Below are 18,702 nucleotides of genomic sequence, written 5' to 3'. Positions count from 1 at the left end.
AACATTAGAATGGGGCAAAATTCCACATCCAACATGGCGGCAGCTTTACGTGTATTTCTGCGTGTTCCGGAGGTCTATTTAATTCTAATAATAACATGGAAATGCGTTAGCTGGAGTGGAAGGAGCTGCTAAAAACTATCTGGACCTTATTTTCCCCATCTTCTAAATCATTGTTGTATGTAACCAGTAAGTAAAAAACTTGATCGCACCCAGAATAGCAAACGTTTGTTTATCTGCATTCGCCTGCAAATAGCGAGCCAGTTTTGTGTCAATGTGCACAGATGTTTCTTTGGAAGCATTTACACGTGGTTTAACGTTACACCTGCGATTATATTATGGAATGCCATCTGGTTTTGGAGTGCAAAAATTGTCGCATTTTGTCACACTTGCAGTCATTTACCTCACTGTTTCCTCAATTGCAGTTCTACGACTGTGCATGGCTGAGTGAGAAAAATAATATAATTCTCAAAGAGATATTTATGTTAATGTCCATCTCATTTACCAATAGTGCATGTCCATCTCCTCTACTAAATGAGTGGTAAATTGTACTAATAAGCAACTTATAGTTAGTGCCTGTGTTCTAGTTGTGTAGGCAATCAATGTATTCAATTGACTAAAAGGACCATCATTTCTCATTCAGTGCAGTGTTAAAAATTTAAAGGACCATTTCTTAACATGAGCCAGGATGTGTGTCTGTTGCACAGTTAATAACAGTCTCCTCTGCACTTTGAACATTTAGCAGGAGCAAACATGAGCAGCTTGGAAGAAGGATGCAGTGATTCCACACGGGCTCACGTGCTGCCCAAGCCGCTTCTTCAAGGCTTAAAATTGGCATCACACGCAGTGCTGGAGAAAGTGCAGCAGAGGGGCAGGTCAAAATGTGCAAAATGCGGAGGATCAAGGATGTTCTTCTGCTACACATGCTGCTTATTAGTGGACGTCAGCCTGCAAGAAATCCCCATTGTCAAGGTCAGTAGAAAAGGTTTGGGATTGTTTGTTCTTTTTAGCCTTGAGTTCAAGTCCTTGTGGTAGATATAGTGTCAATTTCATGAAGTGGTGCGTTTGGTGCGGTTACCAATGTCGTCTGCGTTTAGCTTCCATTGAAGATCGACATCATTAAGCACCCCAACGAGACAGATGGCAAGAGCACGGCCGTTCATGCCAAGATCCTCGCGCCCGACGATATCACTATCTACACGTACCCTTGCATTCCAGAGTATGATCAAGACAAGGCGAGTTGTAGTCATCTTTTGATCTTCAAGCTTAAAACATACCCTAATGTAAATTGTCTGTTTTTCTCACCCCCCACCAGGTCGTGTTGGTGTTTCCCAGTCCAGGTGCCGTCACAGTACAAGACATGATGCAGTGTTTACGCGAGAGGACTGACAGCAGGTCACATGGCCCTCGGTTAAAGAGACGGAAAATAGAAAATGCAGCGCAAGATCTGGGGTCAGGGCCTCCAGATGAAACGAAAGGCTCGGAATCAAGGCCGCATCTCTTACAGAGGGTGGTCTTCATCGACAGCACATGGAACCAGACCAATAAAATTAGCACAGATGAGAGACTGCAAGGTACTCCAAGTTGTTTTTGTTGTTGTTTTAGAGGCTAAGAGTTTAACATCACCACACTGTACTGTCACCTTTCAGATCTACTCCAAGTAGAGCTGAAGACAAGGAAAACGTGCTTCTGGCGCTCTCAGAGGGGCAAACCAGACACATACCTAGCCACGATAGAAGCCATCTACTATTTCCTCAAAGACTTCCACGAGCAATACCTTGCTCAGGAGTACAGTGGCGAATATGATAATCTTCTCTTCTTTTACTCTTACCTACACACTGTTGTCAACAAGTCCAAAGAGGCAAAACAAGACTGTAAAGCCAAAAAGAGCACCATTTGATTTTGTCCCAGACTGAAACATTTTCCTGAGCCTCATGCAATAAATGTTAATGATTTCCAATGACTGATTAACACTGGCATGCATCTCTCTCTCTATAAGATGAAACTTCAGTGTACAAATATTTACTGAGGTGAGACTGGCACGATAACTACCAAACATATTGCAAACAAAAGTCTTTGAAACTTTCTGTAAGTGAAAATATACAATGAATTGTCATGTTAGCCAAGCCAGTCATTAATTAAATATATTTTATTTACAAACCAGTACATAGGTGCCTCGCATTCTCTCCATCAATACCTTGTAACTACTATTGTACATCTTAAGCTCATCCATTTAATATGATCTAGACAGAAATACCCTAAAAAACAATGCTGGGGTCAGAAACAAATTTTTTTTTTTACCATTTAGTCTGTTGGTGCTGGCTACTAGTTATTTGCCTCCCTAATCTTTGCTTGGAGGCTGTCACACGTCTTCTTGGCATCTCCCAGCAACATTGATGTGTTGGCCTTGTAGAAAATGGGGTTATCTACTGCGGCGTAGCCTACACCCAAGGTCCTCTTCATCACGATCACCTGAAACAAACGTTAGATAAGATCATTTCAATGCCAAATGTAGTTAAAATGGTTGTTTAATATGCTCCGTGGGCACACTCTTAACGTAAAACACCTTTCACTGTCAAACTTGATCTGTTCCAGCCTCGTATAAAGAAAATAACATTATATTATTGTCAAAACTAGTTAAAATTGATTGGACTTTTGTTGCGGTCAATAGTATGGATCTATAGTATCGTTCAAATCCAAGGCTAGTCTCACCTGTTTGGACTTCCACACTTCCAGGACAGGCATGCCAGCGATAATAGAGTTAGGGTCCTCTTGAGCAGCAGAATTCACCGTGTCATTGGCGCCGATGACCAGCGTCAAGTCCGTCTCTGCAAGTTTTACATCACATTTAATGATCACACACACGCAAAAAGCAAACACCCTGAAGATGATTGATAATAAATTCCCATGCACCACTTAGCAGTGTTATAAACACAACCATGTGTTGTTGAGTTTAAACCCTTGTTGTGTCAAAACAACAAGAAGATGATCAAAGTAAAAGGTGGGAGGGAGCTGAGACTTGTTGTCAACACGATAATCAGTTTCTTACTGAGGTATTTAAATCTGGGGGAATACCTGGAAAGTCTTCATTGATCTCATCCATCTCCAAGACCACGTCATATGGTACACCAGCTTCAGCCAAAAGGACGTTCAGCTGGCCAGGCATACGACCAGCCACTGGATGAATACCAAACCTGAGGAAAACATGTCACCTCATTTGTGAAGTTGTCCATTACAAGAAAATGTTGAAGCACTGGTGCAGACTTTTACCTGACATTTTTGCCTTGTTCCTTCAACATCTTCACCATGTCTGCAATGGGATATTGGGCTTTTGCTGCACACAATCCCCACCCTAAATAAAGACGAAAAGCACCACATGAAGATTAATTATCCGAAAAACACTAATTATGATCTTATTGTCTGTATCGTAACACAGTGCAATTTAAAAATGAAAAAAAAATATAATTTTGAAGAAATAAAAAGCGATCTTATTAAACTTGTACATTACACCGTTTATTTTAATCAAATCCTGATGTTGGAACACACATCTGTCCATAGTTTGGTTGTTCAAAAAAACTGCATAGAAAATAGCGACCATGTGTAACCCAAGTTCTTGTTTGTGGTTGAAGGAAGAGACATTATGAGTGACCTTGACGGAATCGTACTTGACTAGTATTTCCAAGATGCTGAAAACTTGAGGCTGGGTTGTCCTCAAAATAGTCCAAGGGAGGCCAATCAATCGGTCAAAATGGAAATTGGTTTGACTGACTTTCAGTCAATATGGCTCATCTTAAAAAGATGCTTCAGTCGAATCTCTATGATGCATATGAAAGGGTTTTACATTACAGGGATTGTAGATTGAAAATAAATACAATTCTGTCAAATTTGGGACTGGTTAACAAAAAGGCAAATTTTTAAAACTGATTTCCATTTGTATTGAGCACCCCCTAGTGTTGTGCACAAAAGTTTAGTGCATTAACTTCATGGTTCTAAAACAGGACCAACCACATCCTATCCTTCCCAGTTTGAATAAATTGGATATCTATTCTCGTCGAGAATACTCAAATAGTTAAACATTTTTGTTAGTCCAATACATTTGTCATGTCCTGTACAATTGTAACCCTTAACTGGATTTGCTATGTTCAGTTCAATGTTCTGCATGACAATGGAGTAAAAAAATGATGCATTGGAACTGACCTAGAATTACAACACACTTAATCCCCAAAACCTGAGTAAATAAACAAAATCACTAATTTTGTGCTCACCTTGGGCATTAAAATCTGTTATTTAACATTCGATAATGTGAAAACTTCTGGGTTAATTTCTACAACTTTAATGGATGAAAAGCATATGTTGGCTGCATACATTCAAAAGTATTTGGTACCTGGCGTGATGATGATGTTATTGGCTTCCTTGATTATATCAACGGTCTGGTCAACGTTGACCTCTGTGTGGGTCCCGACAATCTCCATAGGTTTGCCACCCGCTGTGGAGGTAGTGCCATAGCCACCCAGGATCACATTAGGGAGGGAACGGTTCATCGCCTAGGGAGAAACGGAAATTGAATCATCAAGGAGTTATCAGTTATTTGGTTTTCCAGCAGTTTCTGCCGTCTGCACTTCAACTCAAGTGCAACGTGGGTGTATTTTTGTGTACTCACCACACACATAATGTAGGAAAGGATGGCACCAGAGGAGCCAATCAAAGCACCAACAATGGTCATGAGGTTGTTGTCCAGGAGGAATCCTTCAGCACACAGTGCCCAACCAGAGTAGCTGTTCAATACAGTGATGACAACCGGCATATCTGCACCTCCGATGGCTGCTGTCAGTGTGACGCCCTGACGGAACAGTAAATTAAAGCGAAAACAGCAATGTTGCTTCAAAAAAAATATGTTTTCTAACTTAATCTTGAGGACCACAGAAGTACATTTAATTGAAAATGCCTAGTTAAGGGTAAGCCCATAATAACATCATTTCTACATAAGCAGATCGTCATCCCCCAGGAAATAATCATTTGTGACACTATATCCTGCCACTGGCACTTCTCAGTTGTCCCACCCCTTCCCCCTGAGATGAGGCTATTAAAAGGAACAATACTGCATAATTAAACCAACATGCACGTTCCTGGAATGAGTACACAGAGCATAAGAATTGAATTCACATGTAAACACAGTCAAGTAATTAAAGTGAAACTTACCATCACTGTGGAGAGCCCTGACACACCGACGAGGCATCCCATTCCAGTGGCATAGCTGGAGCTAAGCATGAAGGGCACCATGCCTCCCAATGACGCCGCCATCAGACCGGCATTCAACATGTGACGTCCGGGCAATAGGAGAGGCGCAGAGTTCAGCATCCCTACAAGAGCAGTCAGCCACATTTAATCTTGAAGAAGTTTTGGCACTGGCGTTTCTCTCTGTTCCACTTAAAGAAAGAAAATGTCAAACACAATCTTTTCTTCAGTGTCTATAAACACTGGGATCATCTAATCAACTGCACCCTCTCAGGAATCAGACAGAAAGTTTCGCATGTGCTCTTACAGAACCTCAAATACTGATCATTCCAATTTGGTCATTTTGGACATTTGACATCAATGAAAACACTCTTAATGTCATCTTTCCATCCGGAAATATGAAGACTTTTCTTTAAGTACTTCAAAGTTTGTATAGACAGACTATTTTGTCTCTTGGGTGTTTTTCTACCCTTCCATGCCACACGTTTAAAACATTGCTCCTTTTAACAGCTGCCGATTGTCTATTGCCTTTAATGGGACGCAATAAGTTAACAGTTAGAGGGGATTTAAAATGTATTAATGCGAGTGAAATCAAGAGAAATGATGGAATCTCAAAAACGGTGATACTGTTCATGCCATAAAATTGTGTATGTGCAGAATTCTAGAATAGAAGTAACAGTATCCTGAGAACTGTCCAGATTTACACAGGTTCCAAGTGAAAGGTGCACCTGTTGGTCTTTGAAGAGTCAGAGCTAAATTTGAAACAGTGAAAGAATTAATAAAATTACATTTAAAAAAATAAAATAAACTACACGTTTCTCTGAAACCTTCATTAATGATTGTTTGGTGAAGTTATTTAACAACAATTTTACTTTTATAGCCATTTCCATTATAGATAACATACAATCACCAGCAATGCAAATAGTGAACTGTATGCGAGGGTTAAAATAAGCGAATGTGACTGGCGTGAAAACTAAAACTCCAGACACGGATTTCCTTGAGGATTATTTTGGCTTTGGAATAATCAAGGACACAATCAAGAACAAACAATCCTGAACAGAGTACGATGATTATGTTACATCCCCAAAAGGACCACACAAAAACCTCAAACCTTAATCAAAGATGTAAAATAAGTGAAGCACAAACCTTGTAGCTTGCCATAAGCAACTAGCGATCCACTGAAGGTGACACCTCCGATGTACGTGCCAAAGTAGGCCACAGTTTTGAGCACGCCGGCGGCCGGGTGAGTGTCCAGGTGGGGAAACTCGATCATGTACTCGGCGACGCAGGTGAGAACTGCAGCCAGGCCCACCAGGCTGTGAAACGCTGCCACCAACTGAGGCAGGTCGGTGATTTCGATCCGTTTGGCGATGGTCAAACCTGCATTGCAGCAGAGATGTAGTCATCATATCGAGCCTTTTCATGCACATAGGCCAAGTTTGTCAACATTTACTCACTACAAAGAAGAATGAGGAAACACACCAGTCACATGTTTTTTGTTATCTCATCCTAACAAATTGGGCCTGAACTTCAAAAGGGCAAAAATAGACAAATGTGCATTTTAGTCACTGGTCTTAGCAAGTCACTTCCTCTGGAAAAATGTAACAAATAAAAAAACTGTCAAAGCAAGAGGGGTTGTGTTAAGCATCATTTATCATCCTCTTGTTTTAAAGCATGGGTACGACATTCAGGGATGGTGATGAAAGAGTATGATATGATTGTGTTTTTTTTTGTACGTGCAGAACAGGACAAACGGATGCAAGTAGAAACGCGAGCGTAAGAAATAAACTTGTATAAGTATGAGAATTCTTTTGATCATTACTGATTCATACAATTCTGACAAGGACTAATATTTCAATGATAAAAATGGCTGCACATGTGCTGCCTCACTCACTGAATATAGTATTATATTTTTTGCTTCAACTTTTGTCCAATAGTCTGTCAGGTGCTTCAATAGGAAGCTTTGTTATGGATAATGGTGGATCAACGATTGGTTCATAGTATAGTAATACTTTTGTCTGATATTTATTACACTGGAAAACTAAATAAATTAAGGTTATAGCTGCAAAACACCAATTTTGTCCAAAGAGGAGACCTACCCAGAGTCCCTCCAGTGGCCATCGCCAATGACATCTGCGACAGCAGCTCTGGGGTGGGTTTGAGTGCCCCTAAGGTGGCAGCAATGCCTCCTGCAACTCCCATCATGCCCAGTGCGTTTCCAAGGCGACTGGTGCGCTGAGCGGAAAGGCCCGCCAACGCGCCGACGCAGCACAATCCGGAGCCCAAGTACATCATCTAAAGACCGCATCGACATCCAAGTTGAAACCAGTGAATGAAAAAGGATATTATTATGATGATGATGATGATGTTTCCTTTCACCTGTTCAATGTTGTAACCAGCGGCCACAGATGCACCATATCCACCAACAAATGCAGCCCCTGGTAACATGTACAGGTAGTTGTACTCAGGGGGGTCTGTGGGACGCTTAAACATGTCCAACATTCGCTGGGTGATGAGAAAACCACCTGGAAATTGAACAAAATGTACAGATTTTAGCGGGTTGATTGAACGGAAACAAAACATTTACATTAAATTAAAAGAAGTGAGACCAGCAATGTTGATGGAGGAAATGAAAGCAGCAGCTAAGGCGAGACTCTCGGGCAAGGAAGAGGGTGTGAGACCCCCTCCCATCAGAACAAGACCACCCACGGCAGTTAGACCTGTTGAAAGACAAACCAATAATAGCTGAAAACAATCAATATACAAATGATTTCAAAATGTGAACACTCTTGAACCCTTTATCTGTTATATTTTTTGTTCACATAACCCATATGAATATATAAAATAAATACTGAATAATAATAGTTAATATTAACTAATTAGAATTGAGACCTGCTGTCCACTTATGTGGACCACACTTGTATATGAACTGTTAATATTGTGCCCTAAAATACAAAACCCAAAAATGTGATGAGCACATATGTGGACTCAAAGATTCTAGTTTTTTTTTTTTTAAATGTTCAGAAATATTCATTTGTCCTTAAAAGGTTAATATCAAGAGCCAAGTTAAAAATGTCACCTGAGATGGCGTTTGTGACAGACATTAAAGGAGAGTGCAGTGCAGGGGTCACGCCCCACACCGTGTGGTACCCCACAATTCCAGCCAGTCCAAAAGTTGTCACCATCTGCGTGAATGCGGCGTTGGGGGAAATGAGGCCCAGGCCTAGACAGGTAGACAGACCTACAGGGGGGAGAAAAGCACAATAGCCATCAATGATTTTTCTACTTTTTTTCCCCCAATGCCAATCCTTGCAGCTTCCAATGGATTGGACTTCTGTCACAGCCAATAGTAACGAATGAGTAAGGTTGACACGGCTGTTCTCCTGACCGGTAGTGTAGAGGCCAGCATTTGTCATTGTGCGGTTGAAAGGAGAAACTGCAGCTACTTTTTCAGCTTGCAACTCAGCCACAGATCTCTGTTTAACTGGCTGTGGGGGAGACGTCTTCGGTAGGGGTGCTGGGAACATATTTTGTCCATCCTGTGGAAGACATGCAATAGTGTGAGAATAGATGACAAAATAAAACCAATAAAAGTCAGTATAGTAGTTTTGCGTGAGAGAGAAACATTTTGTAATCAAAACAGCAATTTACAAATTAAAATGAACAAAAGGCAATCAAGAATATCGTAATAGTGGCTTTGGAAGACACATTTTCTTTCTGATGCACTGCCTAGATTAATGACGGTGAAACTGATCCCAAAAATTGAGGTTGAGTGTTTTGCCATACGTAAATAATGTGAAACCGCAAGATTTCTGCAAAACTAATCTGAGGGATTCAAAACATTCTTTCTGAAGAGCAATACAAAGTTGAACAGAGTTTTTACGTTCTATATTGGTTTGGTAATCTCCCCCAGCATGAAAGCATCTCACAACGATTACCAGCAGAGCTAAAGATTACTAATCAAACACACCTTCATCACTAGCGTCCCACGAATGACATGATCCATTGTTCCGTAATCGAAATCCTCTTTGGGTTCATAGTGGAAGTAATCTTTGTCGGGACTGATAGCCTTCAGCAGCTTCAGTACGTTGTTGGAATAGAGGGCGCTGGATTGGGTGGCCATGCGGCTTGGGAGGTCCGTGTAGCCGATGTGCGTCACATTCTTATTAAGGAAAACAAAACAACCAAAATATTTAAAATAACATATTAATGAGGGGTGGCAAAAGTGGTTACAGTCTTAAGGTAAAGTATTGTTTAGTAAAATGCGAGTGGGAAAAATAAAATCTAACTCACCTTATGAATGTGAAGCTCGCCAGGCCTGGTGGTCTCAATATTCCCTCCTGCTTCTGCAGCCAGATCAACAACCACAGAACCATCTTTCATGGACTCCACAAATTCCTTCTTGATTAAAATAGGTGCCCGCTTTCCTGAATGCAGTATGTTAAATATGAGATGAAGGGGGAAAAAAGGCAGAACCAGGGTCGACATGACTGACCTGGAATCAGGGCAGTGCTGATGACAATGTCGACCTCTTTACACTGCTTGGCGAACAGAGCCATCTCGGCATCGATGAATTCCTTTGACATTTCCTTGGCGTAACCGCCGACCCCGTCGCCAGATTCTTTGATGTCCACTTCTAAGGGTTCTGCCCCAAACGACTTGAATTGTTCCAGAGCTGCAGGTCTGACAGATACCAAACAGTTTTATGAAAATCTGTTCATCCAGTTCAATTCCACAGACTAGTGTACATTCATGAAGCCATTTGAGCATCTATTCCACAACTTCTCTCTGCCTGTTTTTTGTCATTTCATTGATGCTATTCTATTTTCACAAATATGATGCATTTTTGAGTGAAAGTGCTGTATAAATAAAATATATTATTAGAAATGAATTAATAATTCCAGTATACAGGACTATTCCTATAAAGATGATACTCAGTCTCATATTACATTCCAAATTTGTACCTCGTATCAAATCCTCTTACTATGGCTCCCATTGATTTAGCCGCACCAGCAGCTGCTAAACCAGCAACACCTCCTCCAATTACCAGAACCTAAAGAAATAAAACACATATTTTCGGAGGTGGAATGAGAAAACATCCAAAAATCTCTTAGACCAACCCTTCCATGTAGAATTTACCTTGGCTGGTGGTACTTTTCCTGCTGCTGTGATTTGACCAGTGAAGAACCTACCAAAGTTGTTAGCTGCCAAAACTACAGCCTTGTATCTAAAGAAAAAGAATCCATGTCATCAGTAGTAATTATGTTGTGGCAAGAGTAAAGAAAAATGTATATAGTAGCTTTGTAGACAATTCATTTATTTTAAGGCTAAATCGTACTGGATAGCATTACATTGTGATTGGGTAAATAATGAAGTCAATTAGATTTGTCTCGGTTCTCACCCGGCGATGTTGGCCATGGAGCTGAGTGCGTCATAGCCTTGCGCGATGGTGACTCTAGGCACTTGATCCATGGCCAACACTGTACTCTTCCTCTCAGACAGCTTCTTCATCAATTCTGGATTCTGAGCTGGATAGATGAAACTCACCAGGGTCGACATTGGCTTCATAAGGTCGGCCTCGCTGGGACTGGGTGCACGAACCTGCAGCAAAATGCAAGTGTGTTAATGGCTGTGTAATGGGAAAATGATTTCCATTCCCTACCCACAAACCTTGAGGACCAGGTCGGATCCAAGGGCTCCCTTGACATCGGTGATGCTAGCGCCTGCATCTTTATATTGCTGGTCAGAGAACTTTGACTCCTCGCCAGCTCCGCTCTCCACCTTCACGCTGAAGCCTTGCTTAACCAGCGCCTGCACGCCGGCAGGGGACAACGCCACACGCCGCTCGTTCTGGAAGGTCTCCTTGGGGACACCAACCACCAGCTCCTTGTAGAGTACACCTGAATATCAGAAGGCACTACTGATTGTATTTCACGACTTCATTTTAAATACAGTTAAATACAATTACAGCTAAAATAAAACATTTTCATTTATTTTGAAATATTTATTTTTGCCACATTGCCGTTGAAAGGGTACCAAGCTACCAGTTTTAAACTAAGGTTTTCAAATACATTGTTCTCTGCATTACTAACAGAAATAATAATAATACAAAAAAATCCTCTTAAATTAGAATGCCGAATTTGGGGTTCCTGTTTTGGGGAGGCACTTTTAAGACAATAGATATACTGCTTATACGTACTTTCTCTGAGTAGTACAGCTACGTATGAATGGCTGAGACGGGTGTCATGTTAACATTTCTCTCCATAAATGGCACCGTGACCTCGCTGCCATAGCTACAATATTAGCAGGTGATTGGCTGGCAGCCAGCGTGGCTCAGGCCCACAACTTTCCGAAGCAGATAGCAGAGTATGGCAACTTAAAAAAAAGTAAAAAAAAAAAAAAAACACACTTCTGCTTAAACCCTCAAACAGAAACACAACAAGATCTCACAAGTCCACGACCCATTATTTAGTGAGAAGTGTCCACAAAGCAAAGTTTATACAGGTCACCTTTATCTGACCTCTCACATTCAACGCACTTAGCTTTGACTAAAACTAAGTTTTCCCTACCTTTGTTGACATTTTGGTCCCATAGCGCAGGCAAGGTCCTAAAATTACGCCTCACTGTTATCTTCTTAGTGACGCCGCGCTGGAGTAATGTGAGAGACGAGCTGGATATGCAGTGCAGGAGGGTCGACATGGCTCCACAGGGTCCGTTCGGTGCCTCCTTCTCGGCCTGGAAAGCAGATTCACATTCTATATTAAAAAAAAAATTGCTGATAAATATCTTGAAGCCTCAATCGTAATGACACACACCTTGGATGTGGTTATTCCAAAAGACCTAGCAGAACTGGCAGCGTGACATTTCAGCTCTACAGGACACACACAAGCGCACACACACACACACACACACACACACACACACACACACACACACACACACTCTCACAGGTCTCTGGTCTGATCTCACACACGTTGGCTTGTTCGCGAGATCTGGAATTATGACGGCGCAAAAGCCAAGTGTGGCAGGCAGGAAGCAGAGAAAGTTGAGCAGGTACCTCCAATTTTTTAGGGTTAAGAGGGGATATCTGAGGACAGCCACGTAATTTGGAACATAACACAAACATACAATGTGTACACAGTGTGGATACTGAGAAAGCACAATGACCTAAAAAGTGAATTGAGGAGGAAGCATGATTAGAAAAGTTTAAATTTGATTAATTGTTTAATGACCGTGGACTCATTGCTTTAACTTGTTCACAACCAGACATTAAAAAAAAACACCCTCCCCATATGTCATAATTATAGAGTTTTGTCTGATTGTTCAAGACTAACATGATCTTGTGCTATTCACACCTAATAAATTAATGCTCTCTTATATTGTCAAGAAAAAAAACTTTTGGGATGCTTTTTTGTATTATGATCAGCTGAAGAACATACACTACTCAGATTTCTATAAAATGCAGCTTTTTGGCAGGAAAGTCTCAACAGACTATCTTAAAAACATATATTTATCATATGTAGATTTACATTACTGAAACAAATGTGCAAACAAAAAGTTATATTTGAGATTTATTTTTCTCAGGTCATTAAAAATACTGCTGTATTAAATGTGATTGGGACATCCCTATAATTCATTATGTACATAAAATAATTTTTTGCTTGCAAATTGATCTGTGAGCCAAACTGTATAACTCAATTGCAATTAATACTGACCGAAGCAAAATATGTCATTTTACGTCAACTAAATTAGAGATACATTTTAAAAAAAACTGCACAGTGGAAAAAATGGTTTGTTTAAAATATGTTCACATTTTGGTAGATTAAATGACATGCATTTAACAGTGTTTTTTGTGTGCTTTTTTTTAAATGAAGTCTGTTGAACAGAAATTGTTTGCTTTCCACCAATGAGGTCAAATAAGTGAATGACAATCAGCTCTAATGTGCTGCCATTGATTGACCTACAAACTCAAGTATGGATCTTGACTCGTTATTGCCAGACTTGCCTTTTTGAAAGTTTTCCACCGGGATCAACAGATCAACAACTTCAGTCTTGGTCAGAAACAGCTCACAGACTCCACACCAGTGTCAAACCTGCGCCTGGCTTTGCTTGGCCACGCACACACCCACGCGAGCGCACGCACGCACGCGCATTAACTTGTAAACGACCTTCCACTGTCTGAACCGCTCCAACCCTACCCTACTATTTATGGAAAAATAGCAAACCACGTGACTTGTCCCCATGACCACTGCAGACATGATAGATACCTTGCAGACGCCACTTAAAGGCTGTCGATGAATCGAATTAAAGATTAAGCGTTACTAAAACCTAAAGGACAGTGACCATGTGAATTTACTTCAATTTTACACACCACACTTACACAGCATTCTGCCAAGTTCGAAACATTTCACATGGCTGCATTTTAGCTCCAGTACACACGAGGGCGCTAAAATGACAGGCACATGGCAACGATGTTGGCCAACCATAACCAATTCATGCGAGTGAACGTCACATATGTTGACAAAAATGTTAACTAATCGGTAATATTACTTTCTATGACCTTATTTTTGTGATTTTTAAATTTTACGCAATGGCTGCCAAAGAGAGGCAGCTGAACGTTGGTCTTGTTAAAAGTCATTGGACGTCTAGCTCCGTCAATAGTGCAGAAATATAAAAGTGCAACACACCCCTCCACGTGTCAAAATGAATTAGACGCGTATTGCTGACATTGACGGGCAGTGACTTAACCAATACACACTCTTTACAGTTCTATATACCGGAAGTTATTCTAAAGGGAAAGATTTTGATTGGCCATCCATTTTCCCTGCCACATGGATGTTGTAAACATTACTTGAAATTCCACCGGAGTGTAAAATACTGCACTTTTATTACTAAGATGATAAAAAAACGACCTATAATAATTAGCTGTGACTACTTTAAAATAGTCACCCGCGATTGTTTTCAATCTTAGATTGTCGCCTCTAGCTAATACTAGCATAGCTGTAATGTACTACTCCAGTACGCACATCCTTTAATTTAATTGTAGGTCCCAAGACAGGACTACAAGGTAATATTTACCTCATGATGACATCTTTGAAGCTGTTGTCAATCGAAGCATCGGATCGGGGCTCCCAGAGATGCAGGATGGGGCCAGGTTTGATGTCATCGCTGGGCTTGAGTGTGGGTTCCCCGGTGCTGGTGTCCCTCCCTGGGGGAAGCTGTCTGTGCACCGCATGGCCCCGGTCCGACCTGGCTGAGGGCTTCGTGCAGGTGGACATGAAATGCTGCTCTCCCAATCTGGTCAGACATCCACCCTCACGCCTCAGCCTGGATCCCCAGCAAATCGCACTCCTCCATTGTCCCACACTGAAAGGAATGAAGATCAGCGTGGTGGTCCAAAACATAGAATTCAAGAGAAACACATCACCTCGTTTTGTTCACGAATTTGTCAAAGACATGCTGAAATATGCCTTAGTCCATAAGAACCATGTTATAAACTTGGAGCATTTTCAAACAGACATCCGGTATGTTGTCATTGAAAACATCTATCCGGATGGTAATGCAGCAGGGATTGTCACTTCCAAAACTAGTGTGGAGATTGTTGAAATCCAAACCCTCAGACACTTCAACAACCATCTACAGGGTCAGGTCACAGTGCCTTTGGGTGGCCTGGAAGAGGTAAGTATGGAAAAATGATTATTTCTATAAGTGACAATTTAAAAATTGTGCGGTTCAGTTCAACACACACATCATTTGGCCTAGGTAAAACCTATGTGTACTAATATGCTATTGAAACAAATTTTGCCCAAATAACATGTTTTGGTAAGAAATAAACATTTACTGTGCATTCTTTTTTTTTGTATTTTTGTGCTATATGCACCCAAAATGTAATGGCATACCAACAGTGAAGCAGTGTAGACTGGACTGTTTTTCTTCATGTTGGTGTTACTACAAAGGTTTTGGGTTTCAGTATGAAAGAAGCCCAAAAATTGGCATTTTCGCCAAATAACGCATGGTGATGCCTGGAGTTATAAAACAGTGTTAGCCATTTAAATTCCTCAACTTCTCTGATAATTTGCTTTCAAAATGTACCTTAGGTAAGTGCATCGCTCAGAGAGATGCTGCAGTTGCCGCTTCTCTATCCAGCCACCCTAGGCTTGCTTGGGGTGTCGTGTCCAAGAGGCGTGCTGCTTGTGGGGCCGCCAGGCGTTGGAAAGACACAGCTGGTTCGAAAAGTGGTCGGGCAAGTGGGCGCAAGCCTGGTGGTGGTCAGAGGACCAGAGGTAAAGTCCTATGATTAGACTAAGGTCAATCATCATAAAATTTCCAATTCATTGTATGAATATTTATATAAACGTTCCAGATTGTGCGAGCCCGGCCGGGCGAAAGTGAAGAGATGTTGCGGGACGTATTCGTGCGAGCTCGCGCTGCAGCAGACGAGGGTCCGTGCGTCCTCTTCTTGGACGAATTGGATTCTCTCTGCCCGAGAAGAAGCGGCTCATCTGCGCCGGAGAATCGCCTGGTGGCTCAGCTCCTCACGCTGATGGATGGCATTGACCAATCAGATCGCTTCCTCATCATTGGTGCCACCAATCGTCCAGATAGCTTAGACCTGGCACTTCGCAGGCCTGGAAGATTTGACAGAGAAGTAATCATGATCATGAGGATTGTTTTATGTGAATATTTGCTTTTTGAAGGCATAAATTGTGTTCTTTTTTTCTTTAGGTTATCATTGGACCTCCTACAGTGCAACAAAGAGCAGCCATTTTGTCTGTTGTGTGTGAGAAAATGCCTGTGTGTCCCAGCGTGGACATGAAGGAACTAGCACGCAAAACCGCGGGTTATGTCGGAGCAGACCTCAGTGCCCTGTGTCGGGAAGCCGCCATGCACGCTATGCGGGAGAACTCAAAGGTCAATTCAGCATTAAAGAAACAATATGTTGCACTTTTAAATTCTCGTGCATGTGTGAATCAAAACCTTTGTTAATTAAAAACAATACATCCTTATTGTCATGAAAGTTTGAAAATGTTTGTCATATTTACAGAGTTCAGATGAGCAGACGGTAGGACTGAAACACTTCATGAAGGCTATGAAGTTGGTGCGGCCTTCATGTCTCAGGAGCAGTCTGGGCCAGACGGACCTGGCCGAAGTGGCCTGGGAGCACATCGGTGGTCTTGAAGACATCAAACTGAAACTGAGTCAGGTGATAAATACTTTCACATCCACAATGAACAATGTATAAAACAGTGATAAGGTGATTTATTTATTTATAGCCAATAATGGCAAGCCTCTTTCAGATATACGATGAAATCTGGTAATGTACATTTGTTTACCCAGGAACACTATGCATGTCTAAACGCAATTGACTACACTGCATTCCTTATTTATTCTTGGCTTTAAGTTGAAATAACCAATAGCTAATAACTAATATTTAAGAACAAATGTATGTAATGTATTAGCTAAAATGACCTGCTTTCCAATGATTTGAAGAGCATCGAGTGGCCAATGATGTACCCCGAAGCCTTCTTACGCCTGGGTCTGTGCCGCCCACGAGGCGTGCTTCTCTACGGACCTCCTGGTTGCGCCAAGACGACATTGGTCAGAGCGGCTGCCTCATCCTCCAACTGTACCTTCCTGTCCGTCAGTGGTGCTGATCTCTACTCTCCATACGTGGGAGACTCAGAAAAGGCTTTGTCACAGGTTAGTGCCTTGACATTATTTTTGTTAACAGTTGAACGTTTTTGGATATACGAGCTCTCATTGACTCTTGGACAAAAATGTTCTTTACATGTGTAGCTGTTTCGTCAAGCGCGGGCCTGCGCTCCCTGCATTCTCTTCCTGGATGAGATTGACTCTGTGATTGGCTCGCGTTGCAGCGGTCAGGCACCTAACAGCGTTCAAACACGATTATTATCCGTGCTCCTCAATGAGATGGATGGCATCGGCCTGAAGACGTTGGAGAGAAAAGGGACGCAGAAGATACTCCAAGTTGAGGGAGCAGAGGATCATAACTGTCCAGAACAGGTTGGGCTGCAACTGTCAAAGACCAGAAATGTCAATGTGATTTGAACAAGTTTCAAGCATATATTTTTGCTCCTCCATAGGCAGACAAGCAGGAAGTGTGCAACAAAGACGTAATGGTTGTAGCAGCCACAAATAGGCCGGACTGTTTGGACAGTGCCCTTCTTAGACCTGGGAGATTGGACCACATTCTACATGTGCCTCCACCGGATCAGCAGGTTCGTACATTGAAACACTTTAATTCCTGGAACATCCGCAGACTTCATGCTAACTATCACAGGATGAAAAATTCTGCAGACAGGCTAACGCAAACTAACTTTAATCTCACGGTTATTGTAAATCTTCAAGCAATTCTGAGCTAGGCTTAGTAGTAACAGGTTTCCCCAACATAATTTAACAAGTGTATAATGACCTGTGTTTAGGCCCGCCTTGCCATCCTGAAGGTGTGCACCAAGTCCATGCCCGTAGATCCCAATGTATGTTTGGAGGAGTTGGCTGCCAGAAGTGAGCTTTACACCGGAGCTGACCTGGAAAATCTTTGTAAAGAGGTAATAAAAAGCAATTTGATGGGGATTAGTGTAGATAAAGAAATGTATTTGGTTTTATTTTTAAAAAGTGGAGCAATTCTCCTTGTCAACTTGAGGACTAACAGTTAAAGGAAATGGTATAAAGCCTGTGGATTGGATTTATACACGGAATGTATCTGAAAACTCCTTTCTCTGTTCCAGGCGGCTCTCCTGGCGTTACAAGAAAACATAGAGGCATCTAGCATCAAACATACTCACTTCATGCAATCTCTCCAGCAAACAAGCCCCTCCCTCACAGCTCAGCAAATTCAAACATACCAGATAACATCTTATTGACAATGGAAAGTTTAACCAAATTTTAATTAAAAAAGTGGAAAAATTCTGAGCTTTTTTGGTCTTGTTTTCATTTTAGATAATCTTTTGATTGTAAGGGGGTCGCTGTGCACTATTGAATATATTGATCAGTTGCACTAATGGTGGTCACTTATAGTCTCAGACACTTCCTGGTAACCAAACCTTGTTTGCACCTCACTAAGAAAAACTTAAATGTGTATTCTGATACATTTTATTCTCCCATATATTCAAAATTATGTTTGAACAATAAAAAATAACTGTACAAACACATTTCATATTGTTTGAATCATAATAAAAATGCATAGAAACATATAGAATGCTTTTTCTTAAGGATAAAAGGAGCTGATCCTTTAAGCCAAACTGTAATCAGCAAATGCATTACATTATCGTAATGTAAAAGTGCACCATTAAGTGGATGAAATGGACATCGCAGTCTGTAGTTAGCTAAAATGTAGAAGTTGTGCCATTGTTGTTAAGCAAAAGGCAATATTAATAAGGAATATATGCATTGTGCATTCTTAGTGTTTTTGATTGTTTCTTTTTTTTACTCCATACACACACACACACA

General features: G+C 41.2%; 3 protein-coding genes across 4 annotated transcripts; 2 read left to right on the top strand and 1 right to left on the bottom strand.

Moving 5' to 3' along the window:
• Positions 1–28: 28 nt before the first annotated feature.
• dtwd1 (DTW motif tRNA-uridine aminocarboxypropyltransferase 1) lies at positions 29–1,957 on the top strand. The gene is made up of 5 exons (XM_077713579.1): positions 29–186; positions 740–969; positions 1,095–1,232; positions 1,313–1,571; positions 1,647–1,957. Exons 2-5 carry the CDS (start codon positions 751–753, stop codon positions 1,895–1,897), a joined length of 867 nt encoding a protein of 288 aa, XP_077569705.1. The 5' UTR covers positions 29–186; positions 740–750; the 3' UTR covers positions 1,898–1,957.
• Positions 1,958–2,131: 174 nt separating this feature from the next.
• Positions 2,132–13,426, bottom strand: nnt2 (nicotinamide nucleotide transhydrogenase 2). Of its 2 annotated transcripts, none has more exons than XM_077713577.1 (22): positions 13,238–13,426; positions 11,802–11,967; positions 10,903–11,132; positions 10,634–10,833; positions 10,372–10,459; positions 10,197–10,285; positions 9,728–9,915; positions 9,526–9,659; positions 9,203–9,394; positions 8,621–8,771; positions 8,312–8,473; positions 7,842–7,952; positions 7,612–7,757; positions 7,332–7,527; positions 6,379–6,612; positions 5,197–5,357; positions 4,658–4,837; positions 4,382–4,541; positions 3,268–3,349; positions 3,073–3,191; positions 2,710–2,825; positions 2,132–2,469 (listed from the first exon to the last, which is right to left on the bottom strand). In XM_077713577.1, the coding sequence occupies exons 2-22, from the start codon at positions 11,929–11,931 to the stop codon at positions 2,323–2,325; spliced, it is 3,216 nt and encodes a 1,071-aa protein (XP_077569703.1). In that variant the 5' UTR covers positions 11,932–11,967; positions 13,238–13,426; the 3' UTR covers positions 2,132–2,322. The 2 variants fall into 2 exon arrangements, with proteins under 2 accessions (XP_077569703.1, XP_077569704.1); XM_077713578.1 differs by lacking the exon at positions 13,238–13,426 and adding an exon at positions 12,048–12,138.
• A 601-nt stretch (positions 13,427–14,027) lies between these two features.
• afg2b (AAA ATPase AFG2B) lies at positions 14,028–18,165 on the top strand. The gene is made up of 10 exons (XM_077713342.1): positions 14,028–14,910; positions 15,330–15,515; positions 15,596–15,880; positions 15,958–16,143; positions 16,277–16,435; positions 16,723–16,932; positions 17,029–17,256; positions 17,337–17,471; positions 17,676–17,801; positions 17,982–18,165. Exons 1-10 carry the CDS (start codon positions 14,314–14,316, stop codon positions 18,114–18,116), a joined length of 2,247 nt encoding a protein of 748 aa, XP_077569468.1. The 5' UTR covers positions 14,028–14,313; the 3' UTR covers positions 18,117–18,165.
• The last annotated feature ends 537 nt before the right edge of the window (positions 18,166–18,702 follow it).

The sequence above is a fragment of the Stigmatopora nigra genome, chromosome 3 (assembly GCF_051989575.1).
Source record: "Stigmatopora nigra isolate UIUO_SnigA chromosome 3, RoL_Snig_1.1, whole genome shotgun sequence".
Classification (NCBI taxonomy): Eukaryota; Metazoa; Chordata; class Actinopteri; order Syngnathiformes; family Syngnathidae; genus Stigmatopora; species Stigmatopora nigra.
Note: the sequence above shows the minus strand (reverse complement) of the source record. Positions and strands in the feature narration are given on the sequence as shown.

Excerpts from the sequence above, each read along its gene's own strand:
- afg2b (XM_077713342.1), top strand. The coding sequence starts at position 14,314 with ATGATGACATCTTTGAAGCTGTTGTCAATCGAAGCATCGGATCGGGGC. Across the intron at positions 15,881-15,957 it reads CTGGAAGATTTGACAGAGAA|GTTATCATTGGACCTCCTAC; the intron begins GTAATCATGATC and ends TTTTTTCTTTAG. Across the intron at positions 17,472-17,675 it reads TGCCTCCACCGGATCAGCAG|GCCCGCCTTGCCATCCTGAA; the intron begins GTTCGTACATTG and ends ACCTGTGTTTAG.
- nnt2 (XM_077713577.1), bottom strand. The coding sequence starts at position 11,931 with ATGTCGACCCTCCTGCACTGCATATCCAGCTCGTCTCTCACATTACTC. Across the intron at positions 5,358-6,378 it reads TGCTTATGGCAAGCTACAAG|GGATGCTGAACTCTGCGCCT; the intron begins GTTTGTGCTTCA and ends CTGCTCTTGTAG. Across the intron at positions 4,542-4,657 it reads TTTCCTACATTATGTGTGTG|GCGATGAACCGTTCCCTCCC; the intron begins GTGAGTACACAA and ends GTTTCTCCCTAG.
- dtwd1 (XM_077713579.1), top strand. The coding sequence starts at position 751 with ATGAGCAGCTTGGAAGAAGGATGCAGTGATTCCACACGGGCTCACGTG. Across the intron at positions 970-1,094 it reads AAGAAATCCCCATTGTCAAG|CTTCCATTGAAGATCGACAT; the intron begins GTCAGTAGAAAA and ends GTCTGCGTTTAG. Across the intron at positions 1,572-1,646 it reads CACAGATGAGAGACTGCAAG|ATCTACTCCAAGTAGAGCTG; the intron begins GTACTCCAAGTT and ends GTCACCTTTCAG.